General features: G+C 56.0%; 1 protein-coding gene across 1 annotated transcript; it reads left to right on the top strand.

Annotated features, from left to right (window-relative positions):
- Positions 1-6,102: 6,102 nt before the first annotated feature.
- Positions 6,103-21,441, top strand: LOC142467240 (heat shock factor protein 3-like). Its single transcript, XM_075572671.1, has 13 exons — positions 6,103-6,490; positions 10,629-10,737; positions 10,919-11,046; positions 11,566-11,690; positions 12,557-12,632; positions 12,900-12,958; positions 13,817-13,901; positions 15,232-15,399; positions 16,314-16,471; positions 17,216-17,321; positions 18,008-18,073; positions 18,167-18,221; positions 18,797-21,441. Exons 1-13 carry the CDS (start codon positions 6,389-6,391, stop codon positions 19,081-19,083), a joined length of 1,524 nt encoding a protein of 507 aa, XP_075428786.1. The 5' UTR covers positions 6,103-6,388; the 3' UTR covers positions 19,084-21,441.
- The last annotated feature ends 741 nt before the right edge of the window (positions 21,442-22,182 follow it).

Here is a 22,182-nt window from a genome sequence, read left to right as displayed (position 1 = left end):
CCCCCTCCCTCTCTCTCCCCCCTCCCGCCCCCCTCTCTTTCCCCCTCCCTCCCCCCTCTCTTTCCCCTCCCTCCCCCCCCTCTCTTTCCCCCTCTCTCTCCCTCCCCCTCTCCCTCCTCCCCCCTCCTTCCCCTCTCTCTCTCCTTCCCCCCCTCTCTCTCTCCTTCCCCCCTCTCTCTCTCCCTCCCCCCCTCCCTCCTTCCCCCCTCTCTCTCTCCCTCCCCCCCTCCCTCCTTCCCCCCTCTCTCTCCCTCCCCCCTCCCCCTCTCCCCCCCTCTTGCCCCCTTTCTCCCCCTCTCCGGTCTCCCCCCCTGTCTCTCCCTCCGGTCTCCTCCCCCCCCTCTCCCTCCGGTCTCCCCCCCTCTCCCTCCGGTCTCCTCCCCCTCCGGTCTCCTCCCCCCCTCTCTCTCCGGTCTCCTCCCCCCCTCTCTCTCCGGTCTCCTCCCCTCCCTCTCTCCCTCCGGTCTCCTCCCCCCCTTTCTCTCCGGTCTCCTCCTCCCCTCTCCCTCCCCCCCTCTTTCTCTCCGGTCTCCTCCCCCCCTCTCTCTCCCCCCCACCCTCTCTCTCCCCCTCCCCCCCTCTCTCTCCCCCCCACCCTCTCTCTCCCCCTCCCCCCCTCTCTCTCTCCGGTCTCCTCCCCCTCTGGTCTCCTCCCCCCCTCTGGTCTCCTCCCCCCCTCTGGTCTCCTCCCCCCCTCTGGTCTCCTCCCCCCCTCCGGTCTCCTCCCCCCCTCCGGTCTCCTCCCCCCTTCCGGTCTCCTCCCCCCCTCCGTTCTCCTCCCCCCTCCGGTCTCCTCCCCCCCTCCGGTCTCCTCCCCCCCTCTCCCCCTCCGGTCTCCTCCCCCTCTCCGGTCTCCTCCCCCCCTCTCCCCCTCCGGTCTCCTCCCCCTCTCCGGTCACCTCCCCCCCTCCGGTCTCCTCCCCCCCTCTGGTCTCCTCCACCCCTCTCCCCCTCCGGTCTCCTCCCCCCCTCTGGTCTCCTCCACCCCTCTCCCCCTCCGGTCTCCTCCACCCCTCTCCCCCTCCGGTCTCCTCCCCCCTTCTCCCCCTCCGGTCTCCTCCCCCCCTCTGGTCTCCTCCCCCCTCTCCCCCTCCGTTCTCCTCCCCCCTCTCCCCCTCCGGTCTCCTCCCCCCCTCTCTCCTCCCCCCCTCTCTCTCTCCGGTCTCCTACCCCCCTCCCTCTCCTCCCCTTCTTTCTCTCCGGTCTCCTCCCCCCCTTCTCTCTCTCCGGTCTCCTCCCCTCTCTCTCTCCCTCTCCCTCTCTCTCCGGTCTCCTCCCCCCCTCTCTCTCCCTCCGGTCTCCTCCCCCCCTCTCTCTCCCTCCGGTCTCCCCCCCCTCTCTCCTCCCCCCTCTCTCTCCCTCCGGTCTCCTCCCCCCCTCTCTCTCCCTCCGGTCTCCCCCCCCTCTCTCCTCCCCCCTCTCTCTCTCCGGTCTCCTCCCCCCCTCTCTCTCTCCGGTCTCCTCCCCCCCTCTCTCCCTCCGGTCTCCTTCCCCCTCTCTCTCCCTCCGGTCTCCTTCCCCCTCTCTCTCCCTCCGGTCTCCTTCCCCCTCTCTCCCTCGGGTCTCCTTCCCCCCTCTCTCTCTCCGGTCCTCTCCCCTCTCTCTTCGGTCTCCTTCCCCCCTCTCCCCTCTCTCTCTCCCCTCTCTCTCTCCGGTCCTCTCCCCTCTCTCTCTCCGGTCCTCTCCCCTCTCTCTCCGGTCCTCTCCCCTCTCTCTCTCCTTCCCCCCTCTCTCTCTCCTTCCCCCCTCTCTCTCTCCCTCCCCCCCTCCCTCCTTCCCCCCTCTCTCTCTCCCTCCCCCCTCCCTCCTTCCCCCCTCTCTCTCTCCCTCCCCCCCTCCCTCCTTCCCCCCTCTCTCTCCCTCCCCCCTCCCTCCTCCCCCTCTCCCCCCCTCTTGCCCCCTTTCTCCCCCTCTCCGGTCTCCCCCCCTGTCTCTTCCTCCGGTCTCCTCCCCCCCCTCTCCCTCCGGTCTCCCCCCCTCTCCCTCCGGTCTCCTCCCCCTCCGGTCTCCTCCCCCCCTCTCTCTCCGGTCTCCTCCCCCCCTCTCTCTCCGGTCTCCTCCCCTCCCTCTCTCCCTCCGGTCTCCTCCCCCCCTTTCTCTCCGGTCTCCTCCTCCCCTCTCCCTCCCCCCCTCTTTCTCTCCGGTCTCCTCCCCCCCTCTCTCTCCCCCTCCCACCCTCTCTCTCCCCCTCCCCCCCTCTCTCTCTCCGGTCTCCTCCCCCTCTGGTCTCCTCCCCCTCTGGTCTCCTCCCCCCCTCTGGTCTCCTCCCCCCCTCTGGTCTCCTCCCCCCCTCCGGTCTCCTCCCCCCCTCTGGTCTCCTCCCCCCTTCCGGTCTCCTCCCTCCCTCCGGTCTTTTCCCCCCCTCCGGTCTCCTCCCCCCTCTCCCCCTCCGGTCTCCTCCCCCTCTCCGGTCTCCTCCCCCCCTCTGGTCTCCTCCCCCCCTCTCCCCCTCCGGTCTCCTCCCCCCCTCTCCCCCTCCGGTCTCCTCCCCCCCTCTCCCCCTCCGGTCTCCTCCCCCTCTCCGGTCACCTCCCCCCCTCCGGTCTCCTCCCCCCCTCTGGTCTCCTCCACCCCTCTCCCCCTCCGGTCTCCTCCACCCCTCTCCCCCTCCGGTCTCCTCCCCCCCTCTCCCCCTCCGGTCTCCTCCCCCCCTCTGGTCTCCTCCCCCCCTCTGGTCTCCTCCCCCCTCTCCCCCTCCGTTCTCCTCCCCCCTCTCCCCCTCCGGTCTCCTCCCCCCCTCTCTCCTCCCCCCCTCTCTCTCTCCGGTCTCCTACCCCCCTCCCTCTCCTCCCCTTCTTTCTCTCCGGTCTCCTCCCCCCCTTCTCTCTCTCCGGTCTCCTCCCCTCTCTCTCTCCCTCTCCCTCTCTCTCCGGTCTCCTCCCCCCCTCTCTCTCCCTCCGGTCTCCTCCCCCCCTCTCTCTCCCTCCGGTCTCCCCCCCCTCTCTCCTCCCCCCTCTCTCTCCCTCCGGTCTCCTCCCCCCCTCTCTCTCCCTCCGGTCTCCCCCCCCTCTCTCCTCCCCCCTCTCTCTCTCCGGTCTCCTCCCCCCCTCTCTCTCTCCGGTCTCCTCCCCACCTCTCTCCCTCCGGTCTCCTTCCCCCTCTCTCTCCCTCCGGTCTCCTTCCCCCTCTCTCTCCCTCCGGTCTCCTTCCCCCTCTCTCCCTCCGGTCTCCTTCCCCCCTCTCTCTCTCCGGTCCTCTCCCCTCTCTCTTCGGTCTCCTTCCCCCCTCTCCCCTCTCTCTCTCCCCTCTCTCTCTCCGGTCCTCTCCCCTCTCTCTCTCCGGTCCTCTCCCCTCTCTCTCCGGTCCTCTCCCCTCTCTCTCTCCTTCCCCCCTCTCTCTCTCCTTCCCCCCTCTCTCTCTCCCTCCCCCCCTCCCTCCTTCCCCCCTCTCTCTCTCCCTCCCCCCCTCCCTCCTTCCCCCCTCTCTCTCTCCCTCCCCCCCTCCCTCCTTCCCCCCTCTCTCCCTCCCCCCTCCCTCCTCCCCCTCTCCCCCCCCCTCCCTCCTCCCCCTCTCCCCCCCCCTCCCCCCCTCTTGCCCCCTTTCTCCCCCTCTCCGGTCTCCCCCCCTGTCTCTCCCTCCGGTCTCCTCCCCCCCCTCTCCCTCCGGTCTCCCCCCCTCTCCCTCCGGTCTCCTCCCCCTCCGGTCTCCTCCCCCCCTCTCTCTCCGGTCTCCTCCCCCCCTCTCTCTCCGGTCTCCTCCCCTCCCTCTCTCCCTCCGGTCTCCTCCCCCCCTTTCTCTCCGGTCTCCTCCTCCCCTCTCCCTCCCCCCCTCTTTCTCTCCGGTCTCCTCCCCCCCTCTCTCTCCCCCTCCCACCCTCTCTCTCCCCCTCCCCCCCTCTCTCTCTCCGGTCTCCTCCCCCTCTGGTCTCCTCCCCCCCTCTGGTCTCCTCCCCCCCTCTGGTCTCCTCCCCCCCTCTGGTCTCCTCCCCCCCTCTGGTCTCCTCCCCCCCTCCGGTCTCCTCCCCCCCTCCGGTCTCCTCCCCCCTTCCGGTCTCCTCCCCCCTTCCGGTCTCCTCCCTCCCTCCGGTCTCCTCCCCCCCTCCGGTCTCCTCCCCCCCTCCGGTCTCCTCCCCCCCTCTCCCCCTCCGGTCTCCTCCCCCTCTCCGGTCTCCTCCCCCCCTCTGGTCTCCTCCCCCCCTCTCCCCCTCCGGTCTCCTCCCCCCCTCTCCCCCTCCGGTCTCCTCCCCCCCTCTCCCCCTCCGGTCTCCTCCCCCTCTCCGGTCACCTCCCCCCCTCCGGTCTCCTCCCCCCCTCTGGTCTCCTCCACCCCTCTCCCCCTCCGGTCTCCTCCACCCCTCTCCCCCTCCGGTCTCCTCCCCCCCTCTCCCCCTCCGGTCTCCTCCCCCCCTCCGGTCTCCTCCCCCCCTCCGGTCTCCTCCCCCCCTCTCCCCCTCCGGTCTCCTCCCCCTCTCCGGTCTCCTCCCCCCCTCTGGTCTCCTCCCCCCCTCTGGTCTCCTCCCCCCCTCTCCCCCTCCGGTCTCCTCCCCCCCTCTCCCCCTCCGGTCTCCTCCCCCCCTCTCCCCCTCCGGTCTCCTCCCCCTCTCCGGTCACCTCCCCCCCTCCGGTCTCCTCCCCCCCTCTGGTCTCCTCCACCCCTCTCCCCCTCCGGTCTCCTCCACCCCTCTCCCCCTCCGGTCTCCTCCCCCCCTCTCCCCCTCCGGTCTCCTCCCCCCCTCTGGTCTCCTCCCCCCCTCTGGTCTCCTCCCCCCTCTCCCCCTCCGTTCTCCTCCCCCCTCTCCCCCTCCGGTCTCCTCCCCCCTCTCCCCCTCCGTTCTCCTCCCCCCTCTCCCCCTCCGGTCTCCTCCCCCCCTCTCTCTCTCCGGTCTCCTACCCCCCTCCCTCTCCTCCCCTTCTTTCTCTCCGGTCTCCTCCCCCCCTTCTCTCTCTCCGGTCTCCTCCCCTCTCTCTCTCCCTCTCTCTCCGGTCTCCTCCCCCCCTCTCTCTCCCTCCGGTCTCCTCCCCCCCTCTCTCTCCCTCCGGTCTCCCCCCCCTCTCTCTCCCTCCGGTCTCCTCCCCCCCTCTCTCTCCCTCCGGTCTCCCCCCCCTCTCTCCTCCCCCCTCTCTCTCTCCGGTCTCCTCCCCCCCTCTCTCTCTCCGGTCTCCTCCCCCCCTCTCTCCCTCCGGTCTCCTTCCCCCTCTCTCTCCCTCCGGTCTCCTTCCCCCTCTCTCTCCCTCCGGTCTCCTTCCCCCTCTCTCTCCCTCCGGTCTCCTTCCCCCTCTCTCTCCCTCCGGTCTCCTTCCCCCTCTCTCTCCCTCCGGTCTCCTTCCCCCTCTCTCTCCCTCCGGTCTCCTTCCCCCTCTCTCTCCCTCCGGTCTCCTTCCCCCTCTCTCCCTCCGGTCTCCTTCCCCCCTCTCTCTCTCTCCGGTCCTCTCCCCTCTCTCTTCGGTCTCCTTCCCCCCTCTCCCCTCTCTCTCTCCCCTCTCTCTCTCCGGTCCTCTCCCCTCTCTCTCTCCGGTCCTCTCCCCTCTCTCTCCGGTCCTCTCCCCTCTCTCTCTCCGGTCCTCTCCCCTCTCTCTCTCCGGTCCTCTCCCCTCTCTCTCTCTCCGGTCCTCTCCCCTCTCTCTCTCTCCGGTCCTCTCCCCTCTCTCTCTCTCCGGTCCTCTCCCCTCTCTCTCTCCGGTCCTCTCCCCTCTCTCTCTCCGGTCCTCTCCCCTCTCTCTCTCCGGTCCTCTCCCCTCTCTCTCTCCGGTCCTCTCCCCTCTCTCTCTCCGGTCCTCTCCCCTCTCTCTCTCCGGTCCTCTCCCTTCTCTCTCTCCGGTCTCCTCCCCCCCTCTCTCTCTCCGGTCTCCTCCCCCCCTCTCTCTCTCCGGTCTCCTCCCCCCCTCTCTCTCTCCGGTCTCCTCCCCCCCTCTCTCTCTCCGGTCTCCTCCCCCCCTCTCTCTTTTCGGTCTCCTCCCCCCCTCTCTCTTTTCGGTCTCCTCCCCCCCTCTCTCTTTTCGGTCTCCTCCCCCCTCTCTCCCTCCGGTCTCCTTCCCTCCTCTCTCCCTCCGGTCTCCTTCCCCCCTCTCTCTCCCCGGTCCTCTCCCCTCTCTCTCTCCGGTCCTCTCCCCTCTCTCTCCGTTCCTTTCACCATCTCCCCTCTCTCTCTCTCTCCGGTCTCCTTCCCCCCTCTCTCTCTCCGGTCCTCTCCCCTCTCTCTCTCCGGTCCTCTCCCCTCCCTCTCCGGTCTCCTCCCCTCTCTCCGGTCTCCTCCCCTCTCTCTCTCTCCGGTCTCCTCCCCTCTCTCTCCGGTCTCCCCTTCTCCGCCCAGACACTCCCCGGATACAATCTATCACCGGGGGGTGGGACCGCAACTTTATCTCCTCCGCTCGACCAATCATTGCCGGGCTCCTCCCGCTGGGCGTGGCCTGGAGTTCCGTGTCCGGGTAGTGGAGCCCCAGGTGTGAGGATGAAGGAGCCTTCCTCCCACCCCCCTGCCCCCACCTTTCTCACCAAACTCTGGGTCCTGGTGGAAGATTCCAGCAATGATGACGTCATCGGATGGAATTTGGTAACTTCAATAATATTTAAACTTTAACACCCCCTGCTATCTGATCAATAACTGATAATGTAACACCCCCTGCTATCTGATCAATAACTGATAATGTAACCAGGCTTTATGTAACTCCCCCTGCTATCTGATCAATAACTGATAATGTAACCAGGCTTTATGTAACTCCCCCTGCTATCTGATCAATAACTGATAATGTAACACCCCCTGCTATCTAATCAATAACTGATAATGTAACCAGGCTTTATGTAACACCCCCTGCTATCTGATCAATAACTGATAATGTAACACCCCCTGCTATCTAATCAATAACTGATAATGTAACCAGGCTTTATGTAACTCCCCCTGCTATCTGATCAGTAACTGATAATGTAACACCCCCTGCTATCTGATCAATAACTGATAATGTAACCAGGCTTTATGTAACACCCCCTGCTATCTGATCAATAACTGATAATCTAACCAGGGCTTTGTGTAACACTTCCTGTCATCTGTAAATAATAATTGCCCAGAACATCATATATAAAATTATCAATAATTACTTATCTAACTAGGGTCTCGAATAATATATCAGCTAATCTGCTTCATAACTAATGTAATCTGAGCTTTGTAATACATCTCCAATCAAATAATCATTCATTGATAATCTAACAAAAGCCTACATAATATCTCCAATCAGATCAATGCCTAATATTCAGACTGGGTCATCTAATCTCAACAAACCTACTATTAGGGATTATAACTAATAAACGCCAGCTAACGCTTCACAGACATTCCCAATCAGCTGATCAATAGCCAATAAACATCCTGAACCTTCCATAATCATGCTAATCGGGTATACTTGTTGATCTAATAATGTAACCTATAATCCATTTTCTGTGAATGGGGGATCTCGTGCGCCAGATAAATAGTATGTTAGAATGATTAATTACCAATACACAGCCCACTAATCCGTCAGATCAACAAGTGATCTCACAGATCTATAGCGGGCAGGTCAGAGAAAAGGCGCTAGCACGGGGTAATTCATTAAACTCCGATAGTGCTGATCGGGGCAGCGTTGCATGAACAATCCTGCAGAAGTTAATGAGCTGTGTCATAGTGCCCTGATCTGCACTATTGGTGTGTGTGTGTGTGTGTGTCCACACTTACAGTATTAAGGTTATGGTGGGTAAAAAAAGTGACAAAAACCCTCCACAGTAAAGCATAAAGCAACTGTAAATATTCCTGTATATTCATTTGCATGTCTTAGGCAGGTCTGCAACCCTGTCTTTCCCCATTATCGCCCAGCACCCGGCACTTCCACTGCAGCAAGGGATGTCTGTGAGTGGGTTTACTGGCTTTGCATCTCCCAAGCCCTTGCTTAAAAGCTGTGTCTAAAGCAGCATGCATTGGCTAAGGCTGCGTCCATAGAAGGACAGGCCGCGCTGAGCCGTGCGGACGTTCCGCGCTGAGCACCTGCATCCTCAATGAGGATGTCTTTAGAGGGGGCTCACGCGAGCGTCCGCAGGCGTGCTGACGAGTTGGATTTTTCAGCCGACAGCCAAGCTGTTTTTCAGCGCGCTGTCGGCTGAAAACATCCAATCAGCGCGAAGCAGCGTCAACGTCGTTGACGTCAGTGCGTCGCGGGCGATTGGCCCAGCGACGTCACTGCCCCACCTCCCCCCGCCTCCCGATCGCGGCCGCTGGCTCGCCTGCATGTGCATGAAATCGCACAGCTTCAGCAGGCGAGCCCCAGCGTCAGCGCGCCTCAGCACTGCTCCCTCCCTTTATGGCCCCAGCCTAAGGGTTGTTCATGTAATGTGAGCTTCAGATAAAAGGTGGCACTGTGTGCTCATTTGCATGTCATTTCCCAGAATCCCTTGCTGCAGTGGAAGTGCTGTGTGATAATGGTGAAAGACAGGGTTGCAGACCTGCCTAAGACATGCAAATTAATATACAGTAATATTTACAGTTGGTGTGTGTGTGTGTGTGTGTGTGTGTGTGTGTGTGTGTGTGTGTGTGTGTGTGTCTGTGTATACAGCCTGTCAGCTTTTGCTTCTTATACAAAGTCACGTGTTCTGTGTACTGTGGCGGGCCCAGTTATGACCTGGTTCTGCTGTAGGGGACATGGGCAGAAGGTGTTGTCATGTTATCCATGCGTCAGCGTCTCCTCAGGAATCTCACACAGGGCGCTGCTAATCACAATATCTCTTATTTTATTTCTTAAACATATAATAATAACGATTTAAAGCCAGACGGCAAAATGTCTTTTTTTAACAAGTTGTGTTCTGGCCCGTTTTTGCCGCTCAGAGAGACCGAATTTGATCGCATTATAATACGTGTACTATGTAACTCCCCATATACCAAGCTGCGGAACAAAGCACAATCTGAGCCTTGTTACACTGTATTGTATTGTATGTCTTTATTTATATAGCGCCATTAATGTACATAGCGCTTCACAGTAGTAATACATGTGGTAATCAAATAAATAACAGATAATAATAAATAACAGATCATGGGAATAAGTGCTTTAGACATTAAAGTAACATTAAGGAAGAGGAGTCCCTGCCCCGAGGAGCTTACAGTCTAATTGGTAGGTAGGGAGAACGTACAGAGACAGTAGGAGGGAGTTCTGGTAAGTGCGTCTGCAGGGGGCCAAGCTTTATGGATCATGTGTTCAGAAGAGCCACAGTGCTATTCATATGCTTCTTTAAGCAAGTGGGTCTTAAAGGTGGATAGAGAGGGTGCTAGTCGGGTACTGAGGGGAAGGGCATTCCAGAGGTGTGGGGCAGTCAGTGAAAAGGGTTTAAGGCGGGAGAGGGCTTTAGATACAAAGGGGGTAGAAAGAAGACATCCTTGAGCAGAACGCAAGAGTCGGGATGGTGCATAGCGAGAAATTAGGGCTGAGATGTAAGGAGGAGCAGAAGAGTGTAAAGCTTTAAAAGTGAGGAGAAGTATGGAGTGTGAGATGCAGGATTTGATCGTAAGCCAGGAGAGGGATTTCATGAGGGGAGATGCTGAGACAGATCTAGGAAAGAGTAGAGTGATTCTGGCAGCAGCATTTAGGATAGATTGTAGGGGAGACAGGTGAGAAGCAGGAAGGCCGGACAGCAGGAGGTTACAGTAATCGAGACGGGAGAGAATGAGGGCCTGAGTCGGAGTTTTAGCAGTCGAGCAACAGAGGAAAGGGCGTATCTTTGTTATATTGCGGAGGAAAAAGCGACAAGTTTTAGATATGTTTTGAATGTGAGGGGCGAATGTAAGAGAGGAGTCGAGTGTGACCCCTAGGCAGCGTGCTTGGGCTACTGGGTGAATGATCGTAGTTCCAACAGTAATGTGGAAGGAGGTAGTAGGGCCAGGTTTGGGAGGAAGTATGAGGAGCTCTGTTTTAGCCATGTTGAGTTTAAGGCGCGGAGGGCCATCCAGGATGATATAGCAGAGAGACATTCAGAAACTTTGGTTTGTACAGCAGGTGTAAGGTCAGGTGTTGAAAAGTACATTTGTGTGTCGTCAGCATAGAGGTGATATTTAAACCCAAAAGATGTTATTAGGTCACGTAGAGAGAGTGTGTACAGAGAAAAGAGAAGAGGTCCCAGGACAGAGCCCTGGGGTACCCCCACAGAGAGATCAATAGAGGAGGAGGTGTTAGCAGAAGAGACACTGAAAGTACGATGGGAGAGGTAGGATGAGATCCAGGATAGAGCTTTGTTCCGAATACCAAGAGTATGGAGAATATGAAGGAGAAGAGGGTGGTCCACAGTGTCAAATGCTGCAGAGAGGTCGAGTAATATGAGCAGAGTGTAATGACCTCTGTCTTTGGCAGCATGGAGGTCATCAGTTATTTTAGTGAGGGGTGTTTCAGTGGAGTGAGCAGTGCGGAAGCCAGATTGTAGAGGGTCTAGGAGAGAATAGGTGTTGAGAAAATGGAGCAAGCGAGAGAACACAAGACGCTCAAGGAGTTTAGAGGCAAAAGGCAGGAGGGAGTCAGGTCGATAGTTAGAAAGACAGGTAGGGTCAAGCTTGCTGTTTTTGAGTAATGGTATGACTGTTGCATGCTGTAACATGCGGGGGAATCGCTCCCCTACACCCAGGTTATTGGGGAACGGATGCAAATGTCTGCTACTTCACACAGATCTCACCTGGCTACGTTCTCTTCCAGAATGGGCAGAGTTTCTGGATCCTGGATGAGCAGCGATTTGCAAAGGAGATTCTGCCCAAGTACTTCAAGCACAACAATATGTCCAGCTTCATTCGGCAGCTCAACACGTGTACGTACCTCTGTGCATCCTAACTGGCATGCATGACACCTGTCCCATGCGGGGTCCCCACCCCTGCATATCTTGCTTCTAGAATCTCCTCCACATTGGATATACCCATTACATACCATAGCAGCACACTGCATTGTATGGGAGGCTCACTCTGGTTTTTTTTTCTTCCCCTCCGGTGCAGATGGCTTCAGGAAGGTGATAAGTTTGGAGAGCGGCCTCGTTAGAACTGTGAGGGGCTCGGCTATTGAGTTCCAGCACCCCTGCTTTAAAAAGGGAGAAGCAGAATTACTGGAGAACATTAAGCGGAAGGTATGGGCAGAGTTTGGGATAAACAGACCGAATCCCCGCGTAGCAGTCGTATGCACGCAAACAAGAGAGTGCCTGTGCGTGTATACTAAATATGTAATCGTGTATATACAGTATTTGTTTTCTATTTAGTGGGGGGTTGGGGTGATGACGGGCCGAGTCAGGACCAAGTAATCTAACCTGGTGCAGAGAGTATAACGGGTAACATTTCCATACCCCGATTTTTGGTTCTGCGCGTTACCTTTATGGGGTTGTGTGCCTGGGAGCGGGGCTCGCCCAGGAACATCTGCCGTTTTGAACATTACAATGTAACTTGTTTCTTGGAACTTGGAAATAATTTCGGTGAACACCTCAGTAGACAAAGAGAGCAGAAAGTCTCTTTTATGTGAAGGCGCGGTTAAATACCCGCGCTGTGTCCTGGAAGCCCGGCCTCTCCGTGCTTGGAAATGGATCACTCTGGAAACGTATGGCGGTGTTTTACAAGTGACGGTAACACCCTCGCTGAAGCTGCTTCTCTCCTAGGTGACGGTGGTGAAGACGGACGACTCTAATCTTTCCGGAGAGGATCTGCAGAAAGTTCTGGCAGAGGTCCAGGAGCTGAGAGCGGAGCAGGATAACATGGACACAAAGTTAGACAATATGAGGAGGTCTGTGGGACTTTCTGTATCCATAGACACGAGGAAATGAGCTCAGTGCTGGGTAAACACTCTGTTTAAGTCAGGGCCGTCCAACTCCAGTCCTCTAGGGCCATCAACAGGTCAGGGCTTCAGGATATCTCTGCTTCAGCACAAGTGGGGACCGAAACATCGAGATTTGTTTAATTGATGGAGTTTTTTTAATAACCCTGGTTGTGCTGTTAATTTCATCACTTTGTGAGAGCTCTCGCTCTCTCTCTTCTCCCCCTCTCTCTTTTCTGTCTGTCTCTATCTCTCCCTCTCTCCGTGTCTCTGTCTCTCTCCCTCTCTCTGTGTCTCTCTCTCTCTCCGGTCTCTCTCTCCCCCCTCTCTCTTGTCTGTCTCTCTCCATCTCTCCCTCTCTCTGTGTCTCTCTCTCTCCCCTCTCTCTTTTCTGTCTTTCTCTCTCTATCTCTCCCTCTCTCTGTGTCTTTGTCTCTCTCTTTCTCTCTCTTTCCCCCCTCTCTTTTCTGTCTGTCTCTCTCTCTATCTCTCCCTCTCTCTGTGTCTCTGTCTCTCTCCCTCTCTCTGTGTCTCTCCCTCTCTCCCTCTCTCTGTGTCTCTGTCTCTCCCTCTCTCTGTGTCTGTCTCTCCCTCTCTCTCTCCCTCTCTCTGTGTCTGTCTCTCTCTCTCCCTCTCTCTCTCCCCTCTCGTCTCCTCTGCACGACATGGAGTAATGCAAAAAAATAAATAAAGGATTTATTGATCCATCAGGTAAAGAAATCTCTGTTTTGAGTCCCCAGGCACCCGAAACCTCTGGCTTTCTACCTGCTGGGTTTTTTACTTTGAAATATAGAAGCTTTTTTGTTGCTCGCTGACGAAATCTCCTCTTCTTACAGAGAAAACCAAGCTCTCTGGAAAGAGACGGCCTCATTGAGACGGAGACACAGCCAACAGCAGAAGCTTCTGGCAAAAGTGAGATGCGGAGGGTATATGGGCTGGTGCTGGGGCGGGCAACTCCAGTCCTGAAGGGCCACCAACAGGTCAGGTTTTCAGGATATCCCTGCTTCAATACAGGTGGCTCAGTTGATGACTGCACCACTTGTGCTGAAGCAGGGGTATCCTGAAAACCTGACCTGTTGTTGGCCCTCGAGGCCTGGAGTTGCCCGCCCCTGGGTTAGTGGGACTGCAGGCAACGCATGGGCTTTATCAGAGATTATTCTGTATTCTCTCCTCTGTCAGATGTTCCAGTTCATCCTGCGTACAATGAGAGGAAACGTGATCGGAACAAAGAGGAAAAGGTATTAACGAGTTTATGTATATTCATTTCTTTTAACCTTGTGATTCCTCAGAGCAGGGGGGGCGCGACACAGGGGGAGGGCAGGCAGGGGGGGTGACACGGGGAGAGCAGGCGGGGGGGGGGGCGACACAGGGGGAGAGCAGGCAGGGGGGGGGCGACACGGGGAGAGCAGGCAGGGGGGCGCAACACAAGTGGAGAGCAGGCAGGGGGGCGCGACACGGGGAGAGCAGGCAGGGGGGGGGCGACACGGGGAGAGCAGGCGGGGGGGGGGGGCGACACAGGGGGAGGGCAGGCAGGGGGGGGGCGACACGGGGAGAGCAGGCAGGGGGGCGCAACACAAGTGGAGAGCAGGCAGGGGGGCGCGACACGGGGAGAGCAGGCAGGGGGGGGGCGACACAGGGGGAGAGCAGGCAGGGGGGCTCACCGATGCCTCAGAGAATGGGCACTGCAGTCTAACCCCGCCCAAGAAACTGGTGATGTCACTACCCTCGGGGCGGGGAGGATAAGAGAAGGGGATTGTGGGAATAAAATACCACGGTTTATAATTCGGTCGATTTTGAGAGTTGTTGAGGAGGGACACGTTAGGGAGGGACACGCCACGGCGGGCTTGTGATCGGCTGTATTCTGGTGTTTTTGTTTGCACGTGTAACATTGATGTGGACCTCTCTCTGGCTTTGCTGTTCACGTGTGTGTAGAAATAGGACATGCCGTATACACGCCCCGTCATTATCTCATGTAGCCGTGTAAGAAAAGAAGGTTTCCGTGGTTGCGAATCCTCGCCGGGGTGTAACTGCCGCAGTCTTCGCTTTATTAGACTTCTCGTGCTATAATCCTAAATCAAACCTGTATCTGTCTGCAGAGCGTTACCTATCGAAGCGTCCGGGCCTCCTGCGCCGAAATACAGGGTCCCTCGCGTGCACGGCCCTGCGGAAGAGGGGTTAGTGGTGAGTGCTTTTCAGTAGCACGTGCCGCGGCTGCCTGTCCCCGTGTGTTACCGGCCCTGTTGGAAGTGAATGGGTTCTACTTCCGCCATGTTGTATGACCTCACTGCGTGACGCGGGGTCTTTTCTTCACATGCAGAGGTCCTATTTCTCTTCTCCAGGTCCGATGGTAATGATGTTCTTGCTGGCTCTGGGCCACGGGCATAAAATGGAGAAATAAAAAGATCCCTTGTGAGCACATTCACACGTCTTAGACAGGTCTGCACCCCCTGCCTGTCACCATTATCCCCAGCATACAGTGCTTCCACTGCAGCAAGGGATTCTGGGAAATGACATGCAAATGAGCAAACAATGTGTCACCTTTTGTCTGAAAATCCATTGTTACATGGAGCCCATATAAGCCAACGCTCGCTGTTAACAGCTTTAAAGCACAGCATGGGAATCAGACGCAAAGCCAGAGAAACCATTCACAGACATGTTTCAGCCTTAATGGGTCTCATCGGTGTGAGGCTGGGAGTGCTGCTGGCTTTGCATTTTCAAGACTGTAGGGTTTACCATCAACTTTTATGTTATGGAGGGTGAAAAAGGCAACAAGAAACCTCCACCGTATTGCATATAGCAAATAAAAAGATCACTTAGCATGTCTTAGGCCTCGGCCATGGTTACTCCTGGCGTGCGGAGGCGCGCTGAAGCTGAGGGGAAGCGGTGCTTTCCCTGGCCTTAGACAGCGCGCCGTCCGGGGGCGTGTCGGGGGGGCAGTGACGTCACGGAGCTGGTTCGCCCTCATTGGGCGAACCGCTCACGTGACCGGCAAGCGCGAAGATTTAAAATATCCTGAAGACCTACGCTTCCGTGCGCTTGCGGAAGCGTAGGCGAGCCCCTACTAAAGCCGCTCTCATTGCGGCTGTAGGGGCTCAGTTCCGAGCGGAAGCGCGCCTCCGCCCGCAAGCATTAAACATGGACGCGGCCTTCGCCAGGTCTGCAACCCTGCCTTCCACCCATTATCAGCATAGTGTGTGTGTGTGTGTGTGTGTGTGTGTGTGTGTGTGTGTCTGTGTGTGTGTCTGTGTGTGTGTCTGTGTGTGTGTCTGTGTGTGTGTCTGTCTGTGTGTGTGTCTGTGTGTGTCTGTGTGTGTGTCAAAAAAAGAAGGTACCGTTTTGTTACCATGGAAATCGGAACTTTTGAAAAGAGGATTATAAAGGAGAAAAAAATCATCTGATTTAAGGGGCCAGTCACCTTTGGTTTAACCCATTAAACTTGCCTGTACCAGTATTAGATGGATCTGCAGCGGTAAGCACCATGTTCCCTCTGTTCCATGTGCTCGTCCCTCAGGTTAACCTCTCGCCGTTGCATCATGGGAGCTCGGCGGACGATGTCATTTATATTCAGGAAGTCGCCAGCGCGGGGGAGGGCTCATCCGGACTCCCTCACCCCACTGTGGCGCCGACCTACATGACCGCGCACGAGTACAGACAGAACCTCACAGGCCCAGAAAGCCACGCGTGAGTCCAGACATGATATCTGTCCGCTTGTAACCCCTTCTATGCCCGAGGAGCCGCCAGTACGATGAGTTGCTGCAGTAAAGTGGTTAAATCTCCATCGCATGTTTTATTAAATCTTCGTGTTACTCTTCTTAATGCTGCTTGGCTCCACGATAAAAATTAAATATCTGTTCCTCATCAGCCCTGCTTATTTTGAAACTCGAGACCATTCCTGAGATACCAAGGCATTGAAAACAGGGTCCTGGGGGTGATTCATATTGATGCCTGGAATTGCCAAAAAAAGAGAAAATGTACAAACCCAATCATGTTTAGAAATTGGTGATTGTATAGATATAACTCGGTGCTTTTACACACTGCCATATATTTACTGGAAGCAAATATACATACTCAGAAATACTATACAATGCCCAATGTTTTTTGTATGTAGCTTGAAGTGAGAGATTTTTTTTTTTAGAGATAGATTGTATCACTGTGCAAAGCCGTGCGTCCCTTTCCTGGACATGCGAGATTGGCGTCTCCACGGTTGTACTCAAACATTGAAAACATTTTAAACATTCACAAACCTCCATCAAACTACTTTTTTAAAATCAAAATGTTTTAGTAAATTCACTTTTTAGTGTAATTGGCAAATTGCCCCAGCAAATCCTACATTCAAACAACACAGACCCTGTAATAGCTCTCGCGTGCTCTCTCTCACGCTCTCGCGTGCTCTCTCTCTCCACATTTGCTATGAATTTGCCTTTTTTTGGTTCAAACTGCTGTCGAACCTTTAAAACTGCACATTTTTCTTTGTATAGTTTGGGAACTTGGGCGAAGACTTTGCACATCTTTACTTGGCAGAAGAGCTGACTGTCTTGTTCACCCCCTGCAGGGATACAGGACAGGTGGTTCTCCTGCGTGATCCAGTTGTAGACTTCCAGTCACTGGTTGTGGATCAGGCCCTTGCTTTTGGTGCTGTTGAGACGCCGGAGCTGGACGCGGGTACCGGTATTCTCCGAGGACCACGATTCAGTCATCAACTCCATCCTCAACGAAAACTGCACCGCGGGCAGCAGCGACGTGCCGGAGAGGTGAGTTAATGAGTGAGCAAGTCCGTCCTAACGCTCTCTAAATCACTTGTAACATGCAGCCACCTCACTGCAGGAGGCCTGCGCACCTACACACAGCGCACTAACATCTCATAGGATGCAAATAAAACCTCTCTGAGCGGGGCACTGAGACTTCTGGGAAGTATTTCATTCATTTCAACGTTGCTTCTGTGCCGTGTTTTGATCGCGTTGTGTGACATTTGAGAGATTATTCTCTAGCGAGAACTGAGAAGCTTTGCAACTGATTATTAAGTGTGAAAGCAACACGTGTGTAAGTGTGCAGTGTCCGAGAGTTCCCCTGACCCTGCTCACACCTCCTGTGTGAGTGTGTGCAGTGTCCGAGCGTTCCCCTGACCCCGCTCACACCTCCCTCGTGTGTGTGTGTGCAGTGTCCGAGCGTTCACCTGACCCCGCTCACACCTCCCTCGTGTGTGTGTGTGCAGTGTCCGAGCGTTCACCTGACCCCGCTCACACCTCCCGTGTGAGTGTGTGCAGTGTCCGAGCGTTCCCCTGACCCCGCTCACACCTCCCTCGTGTGTGTGTGTGTGGTCAGTGTCTGAGCGTTCCCCTGACCCTGCTCACACCTCCCGTGTGTGTGTGTGCAGTGTCCGAGCGTTCACCTGACGGCCTCTCTCACACCTCCCTCGTGTGTGTGTGTGTGTGTGTGTGTGTGTGCAGTGTCTGAGCGTTCACCTGACGGCCTCTCTCACACCTTCCTTGTGTAAGGGAGGAGATCCAGGATTACCTGAGCTGCATCGATGTCAGCCTGGAGGAGCTGCTCGGGTTACTGTCCAGAAAGAAGGTCGGCGCAAGCTCTGATCTTATTGGTGATGTAAGTGGGACTGTTACACGGAAACCTCGTACTTGGGCCTTCTGAAATGTGACTTTTTTTGAGGGGTGACGTAGTGCTTCTATTGGATACAAGGCATTGTTTGTAACCAGAGAAACTTATTGTGAAAAATAAAATAACAAATATTTGAGTCAAGAATAAGTTGAACGGAAACCACGGGCGGCTCCATTTAAATATATATATATATCTATATCTATATATATATCTCTATCCAATTACTATTATTCACAGCTTTGTACCACCAGGTGGCCACTATTTGAGTCTGAACATCTTCATGTATCTCTGACTACAGTTGCACTAAAAACATGTCTGACATTCTCCTGCAAATCATCAGGACCGGTTTCTTTTGTTCCAGTCCTGTTTTTTTTTAAACTCTCACCCTTGAGTATTTGGGTTTTTTTTTTATCGTCCTGTTCTTCCAATTTCCAAAATCAATACTATATATTGTAGGCTGCTAGTTAACTGGGCCATCCTGAAACATGGCGGGGTCCAGTTTATTGGTGTGAGTTAACATGTAGCGATGTGTGTTATTGTCACACATTTCCCCGAATCCTCACTTTGAAGGCACACAGGGTTCAGGATTTATCCTAGGCCGAGCATTGACCGCTTGTAACCAGTGAAACGCGTCGCTGAGTGATCCCTTCATCTCTCCCACTTTGCTTTTACAGCTATTTAATCCTGACTTGTTATCCTCAGATAATAACGGGACTGGATCCCAGGCCGGCCTGACACACGTGAGTGCGTCTCTCCCGTTATCCCTGTGTGTGAGTTTCACATTGCATGCTCCTGCGCGTTCAGCAGCACAAACCTGTGTGTCCTTCTTGCAGGAGCTGAGTGAGCAGGAGAGCGAGGGGCCTCCCAGGGAAGATATGCGGAATAAAGGTGCCTTCTTATTATTTCAATACTGTCTGTACACGCGCGTACACATGCATGCAAACATGCATACATGCATGCATGCATACATACATACATGTATACATACATACATGCATACATACATGCATATAATACTTCACCCGACCAAGATCAAATGAATCAGACGCAGCACTGCAGGAAAACTGGCTACAATATATCTATTTTTGATCAGTTTTCCTGCAGTGCTGCTTCTGATTCATTTAATCTTGGTCAGGTAAAGTATTTATTTCATCTTATTTTGTGTGTTGTTTGTTCTGCTGATGAGTGGGCAGATAAAGTGGACCCCCTCCCCCCCCCCCTCTGTGTCACCCTGATTTGGGAGGAGCACAGGTCCCCTGTGAATCACTGTGACTCCCATGTTATGAGGGGTAGATTTGGTGCATAGGGGCTCATTCTATATCTGGACGTAATTGTCCTGGTCGTCGCTTCTGCGGATGTAGAGTAAGCGCTGTAATCCATGACAGCGTGCTGTGGGGGCAGTCGTCACGGTCTGGTCACCCCTGTGTGCGTTCCTCTGATGTCCAATCGTCCCATCTTTGCAGATACAGAGCTGATGCAGCCCCCCGGGGACCCTCCGCCTTCCTTATTCCACGAGCTGCCGGCCGCGGCGTGCGGACCAGCCACGTCAGACCCGGCAAATCTGCTGGAAATGTTCATCGATGACATGTACCCGGCCAGCTTAACCACGGAGGCTGCTGCCCCCAGCGACGGCGCGGCCGGAGAGACTGGCCGGAAGGGCCGGGAGTCCCGCGGGTCACACCTTCCCAGCTGTGTTCTCAGTCCTGGTAACAAGTTAATAGATGAGGCCACAGACGCAGACATTGCCTGATCGCTGGGTGCCAAGGGAAGCGTCTCTCCCCAATAGATCCGCTCCCACGCCATGCCTTGCAAGCTGCTCCGGCGGTGACGGGGTTAACGTGGAACACCCACTTGCTAGCTGAGATTGACGAAGTATTAAACATCTCATTCATTGGAGGCCTCTGGGGTGCCGGGGTATTACAGTGTCCCACTTTGGGGGTGCCGGGGTATTACAGTGTCCCACTTTGGGAATGCCGGAGTGCCGGGGTATTACAGTGTCCCACTTTGGGAATGCCGGGGTATTACAGTGTCCCACTTTGGGAATGCCGGGGTATTACAGTGTCCCACTTTTGGAATGCCGGGGTATTACGGTGTCCCACTTTGGGAATGCCGGGGTATTACGGTGTCCCACTTTGGGGGTGCCGGGGTATTACAGTGTCCCACTTTGGGAATGCCGGGGTATTACGGTGTCCCACTTTGGGAATGCCGGGGTACCGGGGTATTACAGTGTCCCACTTTGGGGGTGCCGGGGTATTACAGTGTCCCACTTTGGGAATGCCGGGGTATTACAGTGTCCCACTTTGGGGGTGCCGGGGTATTACAGTGTCCCACTTTGGGAATGCCGGGGTATTACAGTGTCCCACTTTGGGAATGCCGGGGTGCCGGGGTATTACAGTGTCCCACTTTGGGGGTGCCGGGGTATTACAGTGTCCCACTTTGGGAATGCCGGGGTATTACAGTGTCCCACTTTGGGGGTGCCGGGGTATTACAGTGTCCCACTTTGGGAATGCCGGGGTATTACAGTGTCCCACTTTGGGGGTACCGGGGTATTACAGTGTCCCACTTTGGGGGTGCCGGGGTATTACAGTGTCCCACTTTGGGAATGCCGGGGTATTACAGTGTCCCACTTTGGGGGTACCGGGGTATTACAGTGTCCCACTTTGGGAATGCCGGGGTATTACAGTGTCCCACTTTGGGGGTGCCGGGGTATTACAGTGTCCCACTTTGGGGGTGCCGGGGTATTACAGTGTCCCACTTTGGGAATGCCGGGGTATTACAGTGTCCCACTTTCGGGGTGCCGGGGTATTACAGTGTCCCACTTTGGGAATTCCGGGGTGCCGGGGTATTACAGTGTCCCACTTTGGGAATGCCGGGGTATTACAGTGTCCCACTTTGGGAATGCCGGGGTATTACAGTGTCCCACTTTGGGAATGCCGGGGTATTACAGTGTCCCAGTTTGGGAATGCCGGGGTATTACAGTGTCCCACTTTGGGAATGCCGGGGTATTACAGTGTCCCACTTTGGGAATTCCGGGGTGCCGGGGTATTACAGTGTCCCACTTTGGGAATGCCGGGGTATTACAGTGTCCCACTTTGGGGGTGCCGGGGTATTACAGTGTCCCACTTTGGGGGTGCCGGGGTATTACAGTGTCCCACTTTGGGAATGCCGGGGTATTACAGTGTCCCACTTTCGGGGTGCCGGGGTATTACAGTGTCCCACTTTGGGAATTCCGGGGTGCCGGGGTATTACAGTGTCCCACTTTGGGAATGCCGGGGTATTACAGTGTCCCACTTTGGGAATGCCGGGGTGCCGGGGTATTACAGTGTCCCACTTTGGGAATGCCGGGTATTACAGTGTCCCAGTTTGGGAATGCCGGGGTATTACAGTGTCCCACTTTGGGAATGCCAGGGTATTACAGTGTCCCACTTTGGGAATGCCGGGGTATTACAGTGTCCCACTTTGGGAATTCCGGGGTGCCGGGGTATTACAGTGTCCCACTTTGGGAATGCCGGGGTATTACGGTGTCCCACTTTGGGAGTGCCGGGGTATTACGGTGTCCCACTTTGGGAATGCCGGGGTATTACAGTGTCCCACTTTGCAAATTCCGGGGTGCCGGGGTATTACAGTGTCCCACTTTGGGAATGCCGGGGTATTACGGTGTCCCACTTTGGGAATGCCGGGGTATTACGGTGTCCCACTTTGGGAATGCCGGGGTATTACAGTGTCCCACTTTGGGAATGCCGGGGTGCCGGGGTATTACAGTGTCCCACTTTGGGAATGCCGGGGTATTACAGTGTCCCACTTTGGGAATGCCGGGGTGCCGGGGTATTACGGTGTCCCACTTTGGGGGTGCCGGGGTATTACGGTGTCCCACTTTGGGAATGCCGGGGTATTACAGTGTCCCACTTTGGGAATGCCGGGGTGCCGGGGTATTACAGTGTCCCACTTTGGGGGTGCCGGGGTATTACAGTGTCCCACTTTGGGAGTGCCGGGGTATTACGGTGTCCCACTTTGGGAATGCCGGGGTATTACGGTGTCCCACTTTGGGAAGTGCCGGGGTATTACAGTGTCCCACTTTGGGAATGCCGGGGTATTACAGTGTCCCACTTTGGGAATGCCGGGGTATTACAGTGTCCCACTTTGGGAATGCCGGGGTATTACAGTGTCCCACTTTGGGAATGCCGGGGTATTATAGTGTCCCACTTTGGGAATGCCGGGGTATTACAGTGTCCCACTTTGGGAATGCCGGGGTATTACAGTGTCCCACTTTGGGAATGCCGGGGTATTACGGTGTCCCACTTTGGGAATGCCGGGGTATTACAGTGTCCCAGTTTGGGAATGCCGGGGTATTACAGTGTCCCACTTTGGGAATGCCGGGGTATTACAGTGTCCCACTTTGGGAATGCCGGGGTATTACGGTGTCCCACTTTGGGAATGCCGGGGTGCCGGGGTATTACGGTGTCCCACTTTGGGAATGCCGGGGTGCCGGGGTATTACGGTGTCCCACTTTGGGAATGCCGGGGTATTACGGTGTCCCACTTTGGGAAGTGCCGGGGTATTACAGTGTCCCACTTTGGGAATGCCGGGGTGCCGGGGTATTACGGTGTCCCACTTTGGGAATGCCGGGGTATTACGGTGTCCCACTTTGGGAATGCCGGGGTATTACGGTGTCCCACTTTGGGAATGCCGGGGTATTACGGTGTCCCACTTTGGGAAGTGCCGGGGTATTACAGTGTCCCACTTTGGGAATGCCGGGGTATTACAGTGTCCCACTTTGGGAATGCCGGGGTATTACGGTGTCCCACTTTGGGAATGCCGGGGTGCCTGGGTATTACGGTGTCCCACTTTG

Source organism: Ascaphus truei, chromosome 16 (genome assembly GCF_040206685.1).
Source record: "Ascaphus truei isolate aAscTru1 chromosome 16, aAscTru1.hap1, whole genome shotgun sequence".
In the NCBI taxonomy this organism is placed as follows: Eukaryota; Metazoa; Chordata; class Amphibia; order Anura; family Ascaphidae; genus Ascaphus; species Ascaphus truei.
The sequence above is the reverse complement of the archived record's forward strand: the minus strand, read 5'-3'. Positions and strand labels throughout refer to the sequence as shown.